Here is an 18,211-nt window from a genome sequence, read left to right as displayed (position 1 = left end):
AAAGACAAACATCACATATTTTCTCTTGGGTGTAGAAACAAAAGAAAACAGAACCAAGCCACACAACACTAGACTTGGAGGCAGGAGAATTACTATCAGGGAGTAAGGAGGAGGCCTGGGGAAAGGGAGAGAGTGAGGGTGGACGTAACCAAGGAGCTATAGAGATGCCATAAAGAAAGCGTGGCTTTGTACAGATAACACATTTTAATAATTGTGCTGGTTTGGGATTCTTCCAGCAAGAAGGCCATCACCAGATGGTTTTTTGACCATGGACCTCTGGAAGGGTAGCTAGAGTCAACCTGTTTTCTTTCAAAGCCATCTGGCCTGTGTTGCCAGCAACAGCAAATGGGCTGAGAGAACCATGAGTTAGCATCTCCAGCTCTCCACTGGGAAGTCAGAGACTGACAGGGTGGGGTCCCCGACTTCAAAGGTCTGGTGGTCAACAGAGACATGCAGACTAATGGTTACAGTGTATCCATTCATTCATTTATATATATTCACTCATTCGATCATTTATATTCACTCATTCACTCATTTATATACACTCATTCACTGATATTCATTCATTCACTTATATTTACTCATTCTCTCATTTATTCATTCATTTATACTCACTCATTCATTCACTTATATTCACTCATTCATTCATTCATATTCACTCATTCATTCTTCTATATGTAGACAGCTAATCTGAGCAGTATGAACAATTCTGGACCTTAACTTTCAGTCAGCCTGCCAACAATTAAGCAGCCTTAACTATTTTAAGCAAGCTGAGCCTCGGCAATTTTTTCTTTTTGACATTTCACAAATTTCACACCTTCTCTGAGCCATCACTAATCATAAGAGTTGGGAGCTGTCAGAAATCTGGAGGCAGTGAAGACGGTGGCTGGAGATCTTGAGCCAGATTTAGACACTAGCAGAGTGAATTCTCGTGGTTACTTCAGGTTTCTGAGTTTCCTTTGTTGGAACGAGGAGAAGGCTTGCACATGTGGATTGGTGGGCGGGTTTCTTTCTTTTCTTTTCTTTTCTTTTCTTTTCTTTTTTCCCCAGAAAAGCCACCTATCTCCCTCGGGGTGCCTCCAATTTCTGTGTGCATGGCTCATATAAGACAGCCCAGATGGTGGGGGCTGGAGACATGGCTGTGTGATTAAGAGTACATACTGTTCTTTCTGAGGACCCAAGTTTGGTTCCCAGAATCCCAAGACGGGCAGCTCATAAGTGCCTGTAACTCCAGCTCCAATGGATCCAACGCCCTCTTCTGGACACCTTGGGTACTGCACTCTCATGCACAACCCTCCCCCTCTGCAAACACATAATTAAAAATAAAATTTCTTTAAAAAGGACAGACTATATGGACTTCAGGTTTATGTATATGTCTTACCTTTTTAGGCTGGGATCTGGGTAGGGGTTGTGTCTTGGTCTTTTTGGCAAAGCTATGCACACACATGCAGCGTTCTCCGAGGGCTCTTACTGAGCAATGTGCTGTGACTTGGGATCTGAAATAGTTCCCACAGGCTCGTGCCTCGAGTGCTTATTCTCCATCTTATGACCCTGTTTCAAAGGTTTCGGTAGTAGGCCTCTAGGGGCAGGCCTCTGAGGAGTGTGTTTGCTCTGGTTCTGGGCAGTCATCTCTGTTTCCTGGTCCACACTATAATGAAGCCACCACTGGGGACAGAGGTGACCCAATTCACATACCTTTCCTGCCACGATGAACTAACTGGAACTGTGGACCATAGTGAATTTCCTTCTTGCGAGCCATCTTTGTCATACATATTGTCACGCTAACAAGAAGGTAGTTAATACAGAATGCTCTATTAGCTTCTACTTCCAAGCACATTGCGACTGCATCCGACTTGTTGGCCTGGGCTATGGCAGTGGTGCCACCATTGAAGAGGAAGTCGGCCTCAGTGATGAAAGGTGCTTCCGAGTTTTACCAGCATTTGTGCTCTGTAAGGTAGAGGGAAAGCTGTCCCTGCTTCTCTATATGGTGGTGAGGTTCAATGCCAAGCTACAGTATATGCCAATAAATGGGAGCTCATCACTTTCACCACCACCATCATCATCACCATCATAATCATAATCACCACCATCATCATCATCACCTTCATCACCATCACCACCACCATCATCATCACCTTCACCACCATCACCATCATCATCACCACCATCATCATCATCACCACCACCACCATCATCATCACCACTACCATCACCATCATCACCATCACCACTATCATCATCATCACCATTATCATCATCATTACCATCATCATCACCACCATCATCATCACCATCACCACCATCATCACCATCATCATCACCACCAACCCCACCACCATCATCAGCAGCAGCACTAGAAGCAATAAGACAGACCATTTGGCCTGGAGCTTGCCGATTTGGCTAAGCTGGTTGGCCAGTCAGCTCTGAGGTCCCCCTGTCTCTGCCTCCCCAGTGTCGAGATCACAGGTGTGTACCACAGCTGTGCTGAGCTCTCTACAGGGCCACTCAACAGTCACGTTAATCAACTGAGCCGTCTCCCAGCCACAACACGCGGGTTAGGCATATGCACGGGTTTCAAGAGACCCCAATTTAGGGCCTGCAGATCCATCTTCTGGAACACGGACGCCACTATGAATATGTGATAGCACCAGGTGCTCAAAGGCCCCAGTACCTAGCTCAGGAATGTGCTGCAAGCTCACACTTACCACAACCAGAAAATGGGAACACAGGCACTCCCCACATCTCTGAGTGGTCAACTTCCAACCCCCCGGGCTTTCTCCACGCCCCTCGGCAGAAGGTAGAGGGCAGTAAATAGAGACTGGATGGAGGGCCACCAACACCAGTGGGACATTTCACACGGCAGCAGCAAGAGTAGAGCTGAGCTGATGGAGGGAGGACTGTCCTTGCTGTCTGAGGTTTATTTTCTGGATCGTAAGAACACAGAGAGTTGCCTCTGCTTGAGAATTAGGTAAGACCTGGGCATCCTGAGCATCTGCTGCTGCACGGGAAACCTTCCTCTCATCTGTTTCCTTCAGGCCTCGGGGAATTAGGCAGGCGTGCCCTACCCAGATGGTGTATACCTTTGGGAAAGGGACGCCAACAGGTGACCTCATCTCTGGGGGTACCCCGAGGCTACCTCTCAGTCAGCTGTGGGGATGAGGAAACACGTCTGAACCCACACCAGGGTACTTGTGTCCTCACGTTCAGTTCAGCCAGAGACTCCGGTCCATGCCAACCTTCTTCCGATCCTCACATGTCCTTTGCCTGTCTTTGGACCTTAGCCCACGCTGCTCTTTCTACTTGAGCAACTCCTTTCTTCGTCTGATTTCTTGCCTCTCCTAAAAGCTACCCCAGAGTCAGTATCCCGTCTTCCCTTAACCCCTTATGATGCGCGGTGTGGGGCATGTCTCCAGTGAGAACCCACACTGTGGTACGTGTCCCCTTCATAGCACATGCCATACTGGCTGGTTAACAGAAAGTGCAGTCTCTGCCCTCAGCCCAGCTGAGCTCTGCTGGGAATGGGATCTGCACCGTCTGTCTCCCTCCACTGTCTTCTGGCATTGACCGTGGCAGCCGGCATACGGGACGCTCAATATATGGTTGAGTGGAGCCGAACCTCTTGTCCCCTCTAAGGGTGGGAAGAAATAGGAACCATGTAAATTCGTACCATGGGTCAAGATCAAGAAGAGAAGCTCGGGGCAAGCTGGAGCATTCATGAGGCAAAAAAAAAGTAAGACAAGACAAAGCAAAACCACTGTTTCAACAGGGGAGACATCGCTAGAATGTCAAGGCTTTCTAGGAAGGTGGAGAAACGGCCAGACAGAAGGAAGACACTAAGAGGTGACCTGTTGAACACCCCTGCTGGGTCCCAGGACTCTTTGTGCTGTGTGCTTGCTGGGTCTCACGGCGGTTCCTCAAGACGATGTGTTGGTACTCAGGGCTTGACGACTCATTAAACTGTTGCTGGAACTAGCGAGAAAAAGCTTCCGGAGGGTTCTACCGATTTGCCAGGCACCTCGTTTTATCGTGCAATAAATGACTTAATAGTTAGCAGCATGGCTGGCCTGAGGTGTCCAGGTTCATCAGCATGGAGGTGTGTAGTTTCTAGGGCTTTCTTCAGGACCGTCAGACCATCCTAGAGACTCCTACGTTTGTTTCATAGGCTATCTTGGGAGGCCCCTTCTGTGGCTTTTCCAGTGATCTCTAGAGCAGTTCACCTGGCCAAATTATGGCCTTTCAGACTTATGTTCCAGGTCGCCCTTGTGTTCTGTCAGCAAAGGAGGAGCCCCCTTCCCCCGCCCCCTTTTCTCCACATGTAGCCAAGCCAGCTGCTGCACTGGGGTTTGACTTGCACTGACCCCTTGGGAAGTGCAGGCACCAAGAGCTTCAAGGTCTGTCCCATTATGTGGATGACATGGCCATTAGTAACCATGGCAACCTCCCTTCCCTGCCTTTCGTGGCTCCACAGGTCTAACTGTGCACGGGTCTTGTCCAGACTTGAAGGGGTTACTGGGGCTTAAACCTTCCCTGAGCCACACAAGGCAAATGAGGAGAATTTCCAAAGCCTTTCAGGTCTAAAGAAACAACCTCGAATCTCCAATCCAGTGAACTTGAAACAAAACAAAAGAGAAAAAAGAAAGACACACCCCTTCCTTCTCTCTCTCTCTCTCTCTCTCTCTCTCTCTCTCTCTCTCTCTCTCTCTCTCTCTCTCTCTCTTTCTTTCTCTCCCAACTGTGACCATAATATACACACAGAGGGTGTGTTGGACTAACAGTTTGACAGGACTCAAGTATGAACAGGCCCAGAGGCTGGTATCCAAACAGGTCCAGGCAGCAGGGCATCCCCTCTGAGAACAGCCTTACAAATAAGGGTACAGGACTACTAGGCCCTGTTTATTTCTTCCTGTTGTCAAAGAACCTTGAAAAAGGACCTACTTGCCACACAAAAGGAACGGACAAGGGTATGTAAGGTAGTGCAGAGACAAATGAGTGCCCCCAACCATTCCTTCATGTATCCATATTTCAAAGCATACTGTACTCGACAGAGGCACATGATAAACACAGGCCGAATATCCTGAATCTGAATCTCTACACTATTAAACGCTTCAACATCTGGAACCTTCCTACTATTTTGTGAGGAGGGAATACCACACCGAGAAATGATGTTTCAAGCATGCACAAAATGATGAAAAATATTGCATCGGCGTTACCTTTGGTCTCTGTGTATAATGTAAACTTGAAACATAAATATTTTCAGATTCAAAGTTGGGGCCCAGCCCCCAGCACACCCCATCCTATGTGCAAATGTTCCAAATTCTGAAGAAAAAACAAAACAAAACCCTGAAATCTGAAGTGCTCTAGTCTTTGGTGTTTCTGATGAGAAATACTTGGATATACCATGCCAGCGACATATCTGGTTGAGCCGGATGATTTGTGGCAACATATATGGACAATTAACGCATTAATAAAACGAAGTACATCGTCTGAGTCACCACCTTGGAACCCGCCGTCTATATGAATCTGCCAGTTAAGAAAGGAAATCCACACTCCCCCCTCCTCTGGAGTAAACAGACAGAGTTACCTGTCTAGGCATGGCCAGCCTCCGCAGGGGCGCTGTCGGAGTCGGAGTCGGCCCTGTCCGATGTACCTTCTGCTACTCTCTGACTCCAGGTTCCCCACTTCTCTGAGATGGCGTCTTCCTCTCCAACCGTCACCTCCACAAAGCCCACAATGCCCGACTCCTCGTTTTCCTCACTGCCCTGGCCGTCTCGGCTGCTGCCCTCTGATCTGTCTGAGGGGGCCTCTGAGGGCTTGGCTGCCAAACAGTCCTTGGCCTGCTCGGTACCCACTTTCACCCTGGGGACCAGCTTGCCGGAGTCCTCCTCCTCGCAGAAGGCTTTGGGGTCCTTGGCATAGTGCTGAGCTGCCTCGCTTCCATTCTTTGGGCTCCCAGCCACTTGTTTCCCCATTTTCCTTGAAACAGCATCGTGGCCGTGGTCATCTGACAGGTGATGCTGTTGGTACTGCTCCAGCCAACTCAAGGTTCCAGTTTTTAGCAAGCATCTGTTCTCCTTGAACCAGCGCACAATCTCAGTTCGGACCAGCCCGGTCTTGGCGGCTAACTGGTCGTACTCCTGAGGAGTGGGCCACTGGGTTCTCGCGAAAGTACTCCTTAGCAGGTGAACCTGTTCTTGATTCTGTATAATTGCCGATGAAGGGCTGGGCAAGGGGCCAGCTAACGGGGCACCGGAGAGCTGGTCGAGTCGAGACAGAGCACCATTGGGGGCTACCACATCGGAGCCCTTTTTGCCGGATCCCATGGAATCCAAGACGGCCTGCTCCATGCTGTCTCGGAGCTTGCGCCTGTCGGAGAACCAGGAGTGGATTTCCCTCCTGCTCAGCTTGGTCTCTACCCTCAGCCTTTCCACTTCCGCCTGGGAGGGGAAGGAGCTCTTCAGAAAGCTGTCTTCCAGAGTCTTCAGCTGTCCCTGGCTTTTTTCTTTGAACTTCGGGGGTGCAAAGTCTGGGTAGACGTGATGGGTGCGGCCGTGCCGGGTGCCTGTGATGGCCATCTGGTCTTTGGCAAGGGACTCGCTGGTGATGTGTACAATGCCCCTCTGACACCGGTACCGATGGTCACTGAACCACTTTTTGATTTCGCTCCTGGCAAGGCCCGTCACCTCGATGAGCCGGTAGACCTCGGCGTCATCAGGGAACTGGCTCTGTAAAAAGCTCGCCTTGAGGTGCGCTATCTGCAACTTGGTCTTCTTGCGGTCGCTAGCTGGGGTGAGCGGGGTGTTGGCCACCTTGGGGGGAGGTTCTGGCACCTGGGCGATGTGTGGACGCTTGGGCTCAGGGGCAGCCTGGGGGGTCACCAGGGGTCTCTTCTGGCCATGGTTGGTCACCCCAGCCACGGCAAGTGTGATGGGGGAGCAAGAGACGGCCGTTGACCCGCTTGTCACTTGAGTCAGTACCAGGCTGGGCTGGCCAAGGATCTGGCACGGCAGAGCTGTCTGGAGGATGGGCTGGGACATTTTTGTGGGGGCCAGCTGAGCAGGAAGCACAGTGATCGTGGGGGGTACTGACTGAATGGTGCCATTAAACATCTTCTTGCGGGCCTCCTCTACCTCCTCTGGGGACCAGCTGATGCCGTGTTTTAAGCGCTGGGTAGCAAACCAGATCCTGATGTGTTCCTCTGGGTGTTTGGAGGCAGCTGTTAGCCAGGAGAGCTCAGCCTGGGTCGGGTAAGGGAACTTGTTGAAGGAATTGATCATGGTGGCATTCGTGTCCAGGGCGGCGTTGTATTTGGTAGTGTTCAGAGGGACGGGGACCTTGGGGACAAGGTTGATATTTGGTGGCAGCTGTACAGAAGGCATGACGTGTCCCAGTGAATCTTGAAGGAGCTCCACACTTCCCAGTCTCGACAGGATCTCGGCTGTGTCTGTCACCAGCCGGGCCGTCCCTTCCATGTGGTTTTCGGGGGCAGCCTCATCAGGCTTCTTGGGCACTTTCTTGGCATCTACCTTCGGTTTTCCTGTCTTTGTCACGGGGATTTTACCCACCGAGACCCCAGGGTCATTGTCACCACTTCCAGGCCCACTGGCAGCGACGGGCGCGGCATGGTTGGCGGTTTCAATGGACTGTTCCAAGACAGTTTGGTTATTGCGTTTGATTAACTTCAGCTTGAAGTTGGTCTCCCCCGGATGGAACTTGGAGTTGTGGTCAGACAAGGAGTCGTACTTTTTGGTTGTGAAGTTACATTCGGCACACACATAGAGGGGGTTGAGGATCACGTTGGGGTGCTGCGTGTCTACGTGTTCTGTGAACTCGTTCAGGTTTTGTGTGGAGTAAGGACAGTATTTGCACTCATAACCACCCTGGAGTTTTTTGGACTGGCTTTCCCCCATAGATTTGACCTCTACCACTTCGTTTTCTTTGGACGAGTTTTCAGGTTCTGTTGCCCAGCTGTCGTTGGCCATGCTGGATGGTGGCATGCCCATCCCTTTGTCTTTGGCCCTGTCTGCCTCCTCTAGGGCTTCTTGTTCTACTACTTGGGATGTCCGCACCATGCACGGGGTTGTAGATTTCCGTTTGCTCGCCATGCTGCCCGCCCGTGAGCGACGACTTCTTTCCGGAGTGGGTAGGGGCAGGCCAGTGAAACTCTTGGCTTCTGGCTTTAGTTCCTCTCAAATGCCTTTGGCTTCCCTTGGATGCTGAAGCTTTCCGTTTCAGAGTTCAGAAACGATTTCAGCACAGAAACCTGTCACTGTACCAATCCCGGAGCATACCAGGCAGCTTCATGTCTGCGGGACAAGAACAAAGCTGGAGTCCGCGACTTTTCACAGTGCAAAAGAAACCAGCACCCCCCCCCCCACCCCCAGACTTGTTCCCATGACCCGCCCCAACCGGCACCAAATCAAACACACATGTAAGCACCGAAGGCGGGTGGGGGGGTTAGAAGCATGAAAGCCGGTGTTCTCTTTTTAACTCTGGGAAGAAAGTGGAAAGGCAGCAAGCAAACAAGGCTGGGGTCTCCGTGTTCAGAGACACAAAGTCCCAGGAAGAGAACAAAGACCCCGGGACCTTCTGAAGTGCAGAGTGGGCTGTGTGGGGTGAGCAAGGTGTTGCGAGTTGCTTTTTATTTATGGAACATCAGAAGCAAGGCACCCAAGTGGGCCCTGCAAATGGGTTTCCATGGCACTAGAAAGGGGGTAAGAAAGTGGGTAATACATACACACACACACACACACACACACACACACACACACGCACACACTCGCGCACACACACGTGCACACACATGCGCGCACGCACACACTCAGGAGGCTGAGATCATGGGCTTTAGTTCAAGGATGGTCTGGGTTATACAATGAGATTCTGTTTTGGAAAAACAACAACAACAACAACAACAACAACAAAAAACAAACTCCCTCAAGCAAACAAACAAAAAACACAGGGAAAAATGGCTATGGACATGTCACTTCTTATCATAAAAACACAAGAGTACAGAAAATGTAGGGAAGGGAGGTGTAAAGGAAATGAAATAATGGAACCACCAACCCAAAACAGTTGCTTTCCTTGTTTCTCTCAAACAGCACCCCCTTTTCCGTTTAAAAGGGCATCCTGATATTACATTATAGGGATGTGACAATGTTTTGTGTGTTTGTGACAGGGTCTCTAGTGTAGTCCAGGCTGGACTTGCCCTTGTTATGTAGCCTAGGATGACCTTTAAGTCTTGGTCCTCTTGCCCCTGCCTCCTGAGTGCTGGGATTACAGGCATGTGCTGCCAAGACAGGCTCACGTTGGGCTGTCAAGAACTACCTTCAGACACAGGCCTAGAAATGGTTCTCTTGATTCACACGGCAGCAATCAGCCTCAATGGCCTTTCCAGCTGTGCCTGAGAAGGTCTGACTCCCATGGATTACACGGAGTACTACACTAAGAGGCCTTGACAGTTAGACAGGGACACTGTTTCACTATACTTCAGTGATTTAGAAAAAGGATTTGTTTTGTGTATACGTATGTGTTTGGGTCGGGTTGTATGTATGGGTGCCTGCAGAGGTCAGAAGAGGGAGCTGGAGTTACAGGCAGTGTAAGCCACCCACTGTGGTGGGTACTTGATGCCAAGCCCTGGGTCTGTAGAATGGCACCAGCGAGTGCTCTTAACTGATGGGCCACCTCTTCCGCCCTTATGCTTTCAAAACAACAATAAAATCCCTCCCCTCCCTCTGTTGCCGTGTGTGTGTGTGTGTGTGTGTGTGTGTGTGTGTGTGTGTGTGTGCAGGTGTGCAATCGCCACTACATGTGTATAGCGACCAGAGGGCAGCCTCAGGTCTCAGTTCTTGACTTCTACTTTGCTTGACACAGGGTCTCTTGTTGACCGATCCATATGACAGGTTAGCTGGTTGAGTTTCTGGGGATTCTCCTGTCTCTGTCTTCTGCCTCTCCATGGGAGCGACAAGGTCATAGACATGTACCACCACGTGCGGACGTATGTGGGCTCTGGGGACCCTGAACACAGCAAGTGTCTTGCCCACTGAGTCATCTCCCTTACCTATGTCTGTGGGTTCGATTACTAGTGAAGCTAGGTTGTCTCCGAAGGCTTCTGACCACTTACAATCTTTCTTTTGTGCCTATTCACGTCACTTTCAGACTGTGGTGCTCAGGTGTTTATTAGTAATTTGTAAAAGCGCCTTATGACACCTGGTGCAAGGTTTAAACTTCTACCTTCTAGCTGTTTTGAGAGTGTCTTTACATGTTTAACATGTAGAAGCCTTACATTTTAGATAGCAAATTTATATTTTTTTTCCTCTTGTGGCTTCTTTCATATTTGGAAATGCCAGTTTGTCTTTTGTTTGTAGGTGAGGTATATTAATCCATGTTTCCTCTTTTTGTATGTAGGTCATTTGCTTAAATCATATTGAGTCCTAGTAATAGACCTATGGTTTCTTCAGAGCCTTTTGGTACAATTTTGTTTGTTTGCTCTTGAGTTTTAGGATAGAGCCTTGTTCCTTAGTCATGGCTAGCCTGGTACTTGCTATGGAGACCAGGCCTGCCCCAAACTTCCAGGAGCCTTCCTTCCCTAGGTTCCTAAGTGCTGGCATTACAGGCGTTACACGACCATGTCCTGTGGGCTTGATGTTTTGGTTTGCGTTTAAGTCACCTAGCGCTGAATCTATCTTGAGTTAAGTACAGCTGTTTTTCCTTGGGCCTCCCTGCTATCTCAGAAGCATGTGTTACCCAACCCATTCCTCGATAGGGTGTAAGAAACCACCCCCACCACACACCACGTTTTACATTTATTACAGCTTGTTCCCAGCTGCCCAGTCTGCACATCTGGTCTGGCTACCGGGGCTTACTGTTAATTTCGTCTTAGCTGTCTGGAGTACACTTAATAACCAGAAGACTGAATGGTTTCTCCTTGTTCCTTCTCCCCCTTCCCCCAGAACGCTTTCTTGATTATTTTGATTATTTCATAAATCATAATCAGTTGCAACATACAATCCTATTAGAATTTTGATAGGAACCACATTAGGCAAATATAAAATTGGGCCACAGGCACCATTTGCTTATTAGGAGGTAGGGCGTGTCACCGGAACTTTAGGGAGCCGCTGGGCTGGGTCACTATTGGCATCTCAGTGCCGTTTACTTTGTGCCTACGTTCAGTGTGGTTTTATATTTAGAACAGAGAAGAGGGCATTTAGGGACAAGGATATCTGACATGTAGGAGACCTGAAGGGGGGGATGGCATATTGGCCTTTGAGTCTCACTTAGGACGGGGCTCCAGGGCAGAAGTGAGGAACGTATGTAAATGGTAACGCTGCGAGTTGCTGGGGCTGGGGTGGGGGCACAGGACTCAGGAGAGGGCGGGTGCCCCAGGACTCAGGAGAGGGCCGGTGCCCCCTGGTGATCCCAAGAGCCCAGTCTCTCTGACATTGGAACACTGGTGTCTTCAGACTGGGGCACTCTAACAACAGTGTGTGTGGGTCCCTCAGGAGTGGCATCAAGGAGAGGCCATGGGAAAAGCAGAACAGCAGGTGACCATGTCCCTGTTGACCAGACTTGCAGCAGACAGGACAGCAGGTGACCACGTCCCTGTTGACCAGACTTGCAGCAGACATGGAGAAGCCGATTTTGCTGAAAACGCCCTGAGTCCTAACTCAGGCTGAGGCGTAACTGAACTCCGCACTCCCCTGCCTCCATTGCGCGTCCGTCTATCTTACTTTGGTTCAGACTCCAGCTTCACTCTGCCAGACATGATCATCATTAAGACATGCCTGCCAATCTGAGCTGTCTCAGCTCCCTTTATGGTTAAGGCACAAAGAGTCATTGTCCTAAAGCCGCAGTCACCTTGGATTCCGGGAGACCATCTTAAGGTGAGAACAATGATCTATGATGGACAGGCTACATGCTGGATAGATTATCCGGAGGGAATTCTGACCATAACAGTGATGAAGAGATGGATTTGTTATTACATCAATGATGGGCGGGACCCCACTTTGACCAAGGCTCCTTAATTACACATTTTTCCCCATTTCTCCCACGATTAAACCTAAAGCTCATGTCAATTCCTAGAAGATGAGCTCGTGCTCACTAGACTCCTTTAATTTTGCTCTTCCCAACGCATCGCTTAAAATTTCTCTCTGCCTTTCCCCACCACTCAGCTCTCCAGTTGGCATATTGGGATGGGTGGCCAAGGCTAGCTTCTTGGAGCCGCTGAACCGAAAGCTTAATTAACTAAGGTCCATTTGTACATGGACACTGGCTGTTTTCCAGCCTCTGTTTCCCTTTGAGTTTCATCTTCTCAAACATGAGCTCCACACATGAACGTTCAAGTCCATCCATGGCTCTACCACTGCCCACTTGGGCCTGGAATTTTTGGCCTTCTCCACACAGCCAAGTCACCAGCAGTCCCGTCAACTCTAGAGTTCCGAGGCCCCCTTTAGCCCCGAGCTAAGCTCCCATCTTCTCTAGCCTGGATTTCTACCGCAGCCACCCACACATCTCCTGCTGGAACAACAGAGGGATTCATGGGTGAAGGTCAGAACTGGTTCTGGGTGGTTTTGCAGCTTCTCAAGTTTCCCATGTGAAGTCCGCTCTTTTGTAACTACAGCCTGCAAGCTTGGGCATGCTGTGGCCCATGTCCCCTCCGACTTGCTGACACACTCCAGCTGTTCTATCAGGAGTGTCACATTCATCGCAGGGCCCCTGTCAGAGCGGTCCACACCCAGAGAGGGATTTCCAGACTGTTAATTCTTTGTAGTGAACCTCATCCCATTACTCCGGGTTTCTTCACTCTGCTTTGCTTTCTTCAAAGCCCTTTCCAATAACTAACATTGTAATGGTCTCTCTTGTGGGTAAGGGCTTAGCTACCCATTTACTTATTGACTGTATATCGCCCTGGATCTGTGTTGTTCAATATGGTAGCCACCAGCCATGTACGGCTCTTTGGGCTTAGTTTAAGTGAGGGGCTGGAGAACCACATGCGGAGTGGTTATCATAATCACCCCCACAAGGCATTTCCACTACTGGGGACAGTCTCGTGGGCGGTGCCATAACCAGCTTGTCCTGCAAGGAGTGAAGATATTCTTGAGATCTTGATGGGGGCTGTCCTTCTGTCTGTATGTTTCTCTTATTGGCTGATGAATAAAACACTGATTGGCCAGTAGACAGGCCGGAAGTATAGGCGGGGCTAGGAGATGAGGAGAAGGCTGGGAAGAGGATGCAGAGAGAGGTCAAGAGAGATGCCATGTAGCAGAGGAAGGAGAAACAGGTCCAGACTCTTCTCTGGTAAGATAAGACCACGCGGAAATACTTAGACTAATAGAAATGGGTTAATAACTAAGAGAGAGCTAGCCAATAAGAAGTCCAAGCCATCGGTCAGACAGTTTAGTAATTAATATATTTCATTGTGCTTATTTGGGGCTGACTGGCAGCGGTCAGGTGTGACACAAACTTCTGACTACAAGAGCTACACTGTGGCCCTCTGTGGCAGGAGAGCGGGGCGAGGAGAGAGAGGCACCAGGACTGACAGCAAAAAGACCAGTTGGCAGGAGACTACAAACCCGTCAGGGCTACATATTAAAGGATACGGCTGTGTCAGGAAAGTACAGGACACAGAATGTGGGCACAGCACACCCACAAATCCTTGGGGCTGGAGCTGAGTGCAACGCTGACCCTGCGACCCTTCTCAAGCTCTCAGGCCCTGCTTCTAGGCTTGGGTATGTTTTCTCTTTCTTAACAAACTGTCTCTGTTTCAACATTACCCACACACCTCTGTTCTTATTCTTTGTCCTGACACACAGGATCCTACTCCAGTCCATGCCTATAACACCTCTCCGGCTAGAGACCATTGAGGCAATGGACCCCAAAGAACTGGGGATTTCTTCTAGTACCATATAAGGGACGGGAAAGGCTGAGGTCTTGGTGCCAGTTAGAGGCAAGGCTTGTCTTCTAGAAGGAGCTATCATATAGTGCTGGCAACTTGGGGGATAAACCCAAAGGCAGGAGTCAAATATGCCAATGGCAGGCGGGCCCATACCTTGACCAAGACTGATTAGCTGAATCAAAAACTCCAATGACAAGCCGGGCATTGGTGGTGCACGCCTTTAATCCCAGCACTTGGGAGGCAGAGGCAAGCGGATCTCTGTGAGTTCAAGGCCATCCTGGTCTACAGAGCGAGTTCCAGGAGAGCCTCCAAAACAATACAGAGAAACCCTGTCTTGAAAAACCAAAACCAAACCAAACCAAAACAACAACAACAACAACAACAACAACAACAACAAAAAAAACAAACCCCAATGACAGTTTATGCTGGAGAGGATGTGGAGAAAGGGGAACACTCCTTCCCTGCTGGTGGGAGTGCCGAATCATACAGCCACTTTGGAAATCAGTTTGGAGATTCCTCAGGAAAATGGGACTCAGTCTACCACAAGACCCAGCAATTCCACTCTTAGGCATATACCCAAAAGATGCCCATTCACACAACAAGGATGTCTGTTCCACTATGTTCATAGCAGCATTATTTGTAATAGCCAGAACCTGGAAGCAACCTAGATGCCCCTCACCTAAGAGTAGATAGAGAAAATGTGGTACATTTACACAATGGAGTGCTATTCAACAGAAAAAAAAACAATGGAATCTTGAAATTTGCGGGCAAATGGATGGCACTAGAAGAAACCATCCTGAGTGAAGTCACAAAAAGAAACATGGTATGTACTCACTCATATATAGATTTTAGACATGAATCAGGGGAGTACCAGCATACAATCCCACTGCCAGAGAGTCTAGGAAACAGAACCTTCATCCAGCGACTGATGAAAGCATAGGCAGATAACCACAGACAAACACTGAACTGAATTCCTGGAATCCAGTGTCAGAAAGAGAGGACTGATGGGCAATGTAGTTAAGACTGGGCTGGTTTAACCCACAGAAACAGTTGATCTGAACAAGAGGGAGTTCTTGGACCCTAGATTGATGGCTGTGTGGAAAGCATGGGACTGACCCAGACCCCCTGAATGTGGGTGCCAGTGAGGAGGCCTAGGTAATCTATGGGGTCTTGGGTAGTATTTATCCCTGGTGTATAAATAGACTTTGAGTGCCCAACCCACAATATTCGAGGCTCTCTTAGCCTGAACTCTTGGGGGAGGGCCTAGGCCCTTCCCTGAATGAAATGACAGACTCTGGAGATCCACCATGGAGGGCCTCACCCTTCCTGGGGATTGGAGTGGAGATTGGGTGGGGGGCTGGAGGGCCTAGTGGGGAGGGCGGGGGAGGAGGGGAGGGAGAGGGAACTGGGATTGACATGTTAAACAAGATTGTTTTTAACTTAAATACATTAAAAAAAAAGACTGATTAGCTGTATTTCTTGCCCTCTATTTAACCTGGATCGCACGTTAGTGCTCTGAAGGTAGACCTGGACAGAGTAGGGTGTTGTTACTGGACATCTTTATTTGTTTTTCCCAGAGTAGCTGTATCCAATAACTTCCTCTACTTTTCCGGGCCAATTGAAGACAGGTGGGTGATCCTAGCTTGTTAGGGCTGGCAGGGTTGGGCTTTGACTATGAAGACTCTGGTAACAGAGCGGCAAAAAACCCTTTGTGGGGACTGTAGCTCATACAGAGTGGCGAGATACAGTAAAAGCGCTCAGGAATGTTCTACAGTCTGTGCATGGGTGTGCACGTGTCTGCATGCAGTGTGTGTGTGTGTGTGTGTGTGTGTGTGTGTGTGTGTGTGTGTGTGTGTGTGTTCTGGGCTGTGTAAGTGGAAGAAACTGGAAGGGGAAGCCTCCAACATTCCCCATGGGCACTGTTGACACGCAGGATGTGGCTCAGTTCTTACCCCCTGGTCAAGAAGCTTGGAGCGTCTGAGGTACAATTTCTAAACAGAGGGAGCAAAAGGAGACTTCCTTTATGTAGAACAGAGGCAGCAGTCAGGGGTGGGTGCGGGGGAGAAAGGGCCTTTTCTACAGAAAGCGCCAGAATGACTCTAAGCTGCTACGTGAGCCTGAGAGATAAGGGCAATTGTAATGGAATCAGCACTGAGTTTCTCTGTGTTCCAAGACTGTGGTTCAGAACGCGCTCTGGCTTCCAAAACTCACTCAGCGAGCGAGCACGAAAGGTTAAAGATAAGGACACTGGAGAGAGCCCCTGATACACGGGACCCCTGGGGAATTCTCTCTCGGGTCTCACTGGAAGGGTTGGGAGAAACAGCGCTTTTGGAAGCGTTACCCTGGCACGGCGAAGTCTGGGGGTCTGTAGAGCCAAGCTTTGGGGTATCCGTCTGAACCTGTGAGCCATAGTCAAGGTTGGGATCGTCACCACGAGCCCTGGCACTCGCTGGCACGGAGGCTAGCGGGTGCCGAGCGGAGACGCACTGCTCAAGGCAGGGCCAAGATACAAATGAATGAGAAGGCTGGAGGGTGCTTCCTGCCGTTTCAGAGGACCCAAGTTCACAGACACCTGCAAACTCCACTTCCCGGGGGTCCCAACGTCTTTCCCTGCCCTGTGGAATGCCTGTGGTGCACATACACTCATATAGGCTCCCGTGCATGCACGGAATGAAAATAAATCTTAAAAAAGGTGAAATGAATAAATAAACGGATAAAACGCATGTTGATATGCAGAGTCCCATCTAGCATGGGGCAGGTGAGTTGTGGATTTCTTAGCAGCCTGAACTGGGCACAGACATACCCCACCCCCCACTCCAGCATATGATTCCCTTCTGCTTATCAGCCCAGGAGGATTCCGGTCATCAGATTGGAACAGCGGTCACTCTCCTTTCCTGCACATGGGACATGTGTTCTCCCACCTTTGGAGACTGTTCGCTAAGGGAAGTTCTTGGTGCAACTCCAAGAGCCCTAGGGCTGGATAGCATCTGTCCGAATGCCAGGTAAAGGTGCCTGGAGGGGCAGGCATGACCAGGATAAACCTTGAGGGCAGAAGGAGGCTTGGGGACTGCACGGAGGAGCTCAGGGTTGACCCTGCAGGCAATGGAGGGGCACAGCCTTCCAGGCAGGGTCCAGGAGGCAGAAGCTTCTCAGAGATAACTTCGGGGCAGGGCTGGCAGGAAGAGAGACCCAGCAGGCTGTCAGCCATCCTAACAAAGCCAAAATAAACAGTCAAGATCCACGTGGCTGCCAGGCACCTTCTTCATAGCTTCCAGGCTTCTGTGAAGAGTTGCTGAGTGTGCTTCTTTTTTCCTTTTTTTTCATCTAGAACTTTCTCCCATTCAGTGTGGCTTTCCTGTGCAGGCATCACTAGATTCCTCATCTACTCTCCTTGCTGGAGAGCAGCAAGGACAGTAGATGTTCATTCCAAGATTGGTATGGGCCGAAGACTGAGTGTCCCGTCTCTAAAGCTACTTGGGTACTGAGGCTCACAGAGACCAGGGAGCATGACCAATGCTGAAGAGTGTGGCCGGGCTGGACCGACAGCCTCCAAAACAATACAGAGAAACCCTGTCTTGTAAAACCAAAAAAAAAAAAAAAAAAAAAAAAAGGAGTCCACACTCTGGCGTGACACTAGGTGGGATTTGGTACTACCGAGGAGAATGGCGGGCAACTGGGAGGAGGACACAGAAACAGGAGAAGAGCAGTATCGTGATCTCACAGAAGGACAGAAGTCAGATTGCTGCGTGTGGATGACAGCAGGAACATCACGGCCCAGCAGGGCCCACTGGGACCCAGCTTGTTTGGTCGAGCTCAGTTCCTAGAGGTTGTCTTAAGACAATAACCTGGGGCTGTGCAGATGGCTTGGCCAGTAAAGTGTTTGCTGTGATGAATGAAGGCCTGAGCTGGGGTCCCCAGCACCCACATGGCAGAGAACGCCTGTAAGCCCAGCTCTGGGGGGGGGGGCAGAGGTTCACTGACCAGACGATCTAGTCAGCTGATGAGTTCCAGATTCTCAAGAGATAAGGTGGAGATAGATGGAGATAGACACCCAGCATTGACCCTTGGCTTCTACATGTACACGCGTGCATGCGCGCGCGTGCACACACACACACTCACAAGCACACATACACTCACATACATACACACACACTTACATAACACATACATAAACATATTCACATACACACATACACACATACATATGCATATACATACTTATGTACACATACATACACTCACATACATACACACATACATATGTACACACATACACACTCACATAGACACATTAACACACTCACACACTCACATACATATATA

General features: G+C 49.6%; 2 protein-coding genes across 3 annotated transcripts in view; one reads left to right on the top strand and one right to left on the bottom strand.

Moving 5' to 3' along the window:
- The window catches only part of Zhx2 (zinc fingers and homeoboxes 2), a 153,095-nt gene that overhangs the window by 9,392 nt on the left and 125,492 nt on the right, over nucleotides 1-18,211 (bottom strand). For both annotated transcript variants that reach the window (XR_005870505.1, XM_005082731.4), the window contains exon 3: nucleotides 5,582-8,303. Coding sequence is in view for 1 of the 2 variants with exons in the window: in XM_005082731.4 (XP_005082788.1) it covers nucleotides 5,586-8,102 (2,517 nt within the window). In the remaining variant the exon portion in view is untranslated. The remainder of the gene's footprint in view (nucleotides 1-5,581; nucleotides 8,304-18,211) is intronic.
- Nucleotides 1-18,211, top strand: part of Derl1 (derlin 1) — a 93,402-nt gene that overhangs the window by 68,224 nt on the left and 6,967 nt on the right. The window lies entirely within an intron of this gene.

The sequence above is a fragment of the Mesocricetus auratus genome, unplaced genomic scaffold, assembly GCF_017639785.1.
Source record: "Mesocricetus auratus isolate SY011 unplaced genomic scaffold, BCM_Maur_2.0 Super-Scaffold_100023, whole genome shotgun sequence".
Lineage (NCBI taxonomy): Eukaryota > Metazoa > Chordata > Mammalia > Rodentia > Cricetidae > Mesocricetus > Mesocricetus auratus.
The sequence above is the reverse complement of the archived record's forward strand: the minus strand, read 5'-3'. Positions and strand labels throughout refer to the sequence as shown.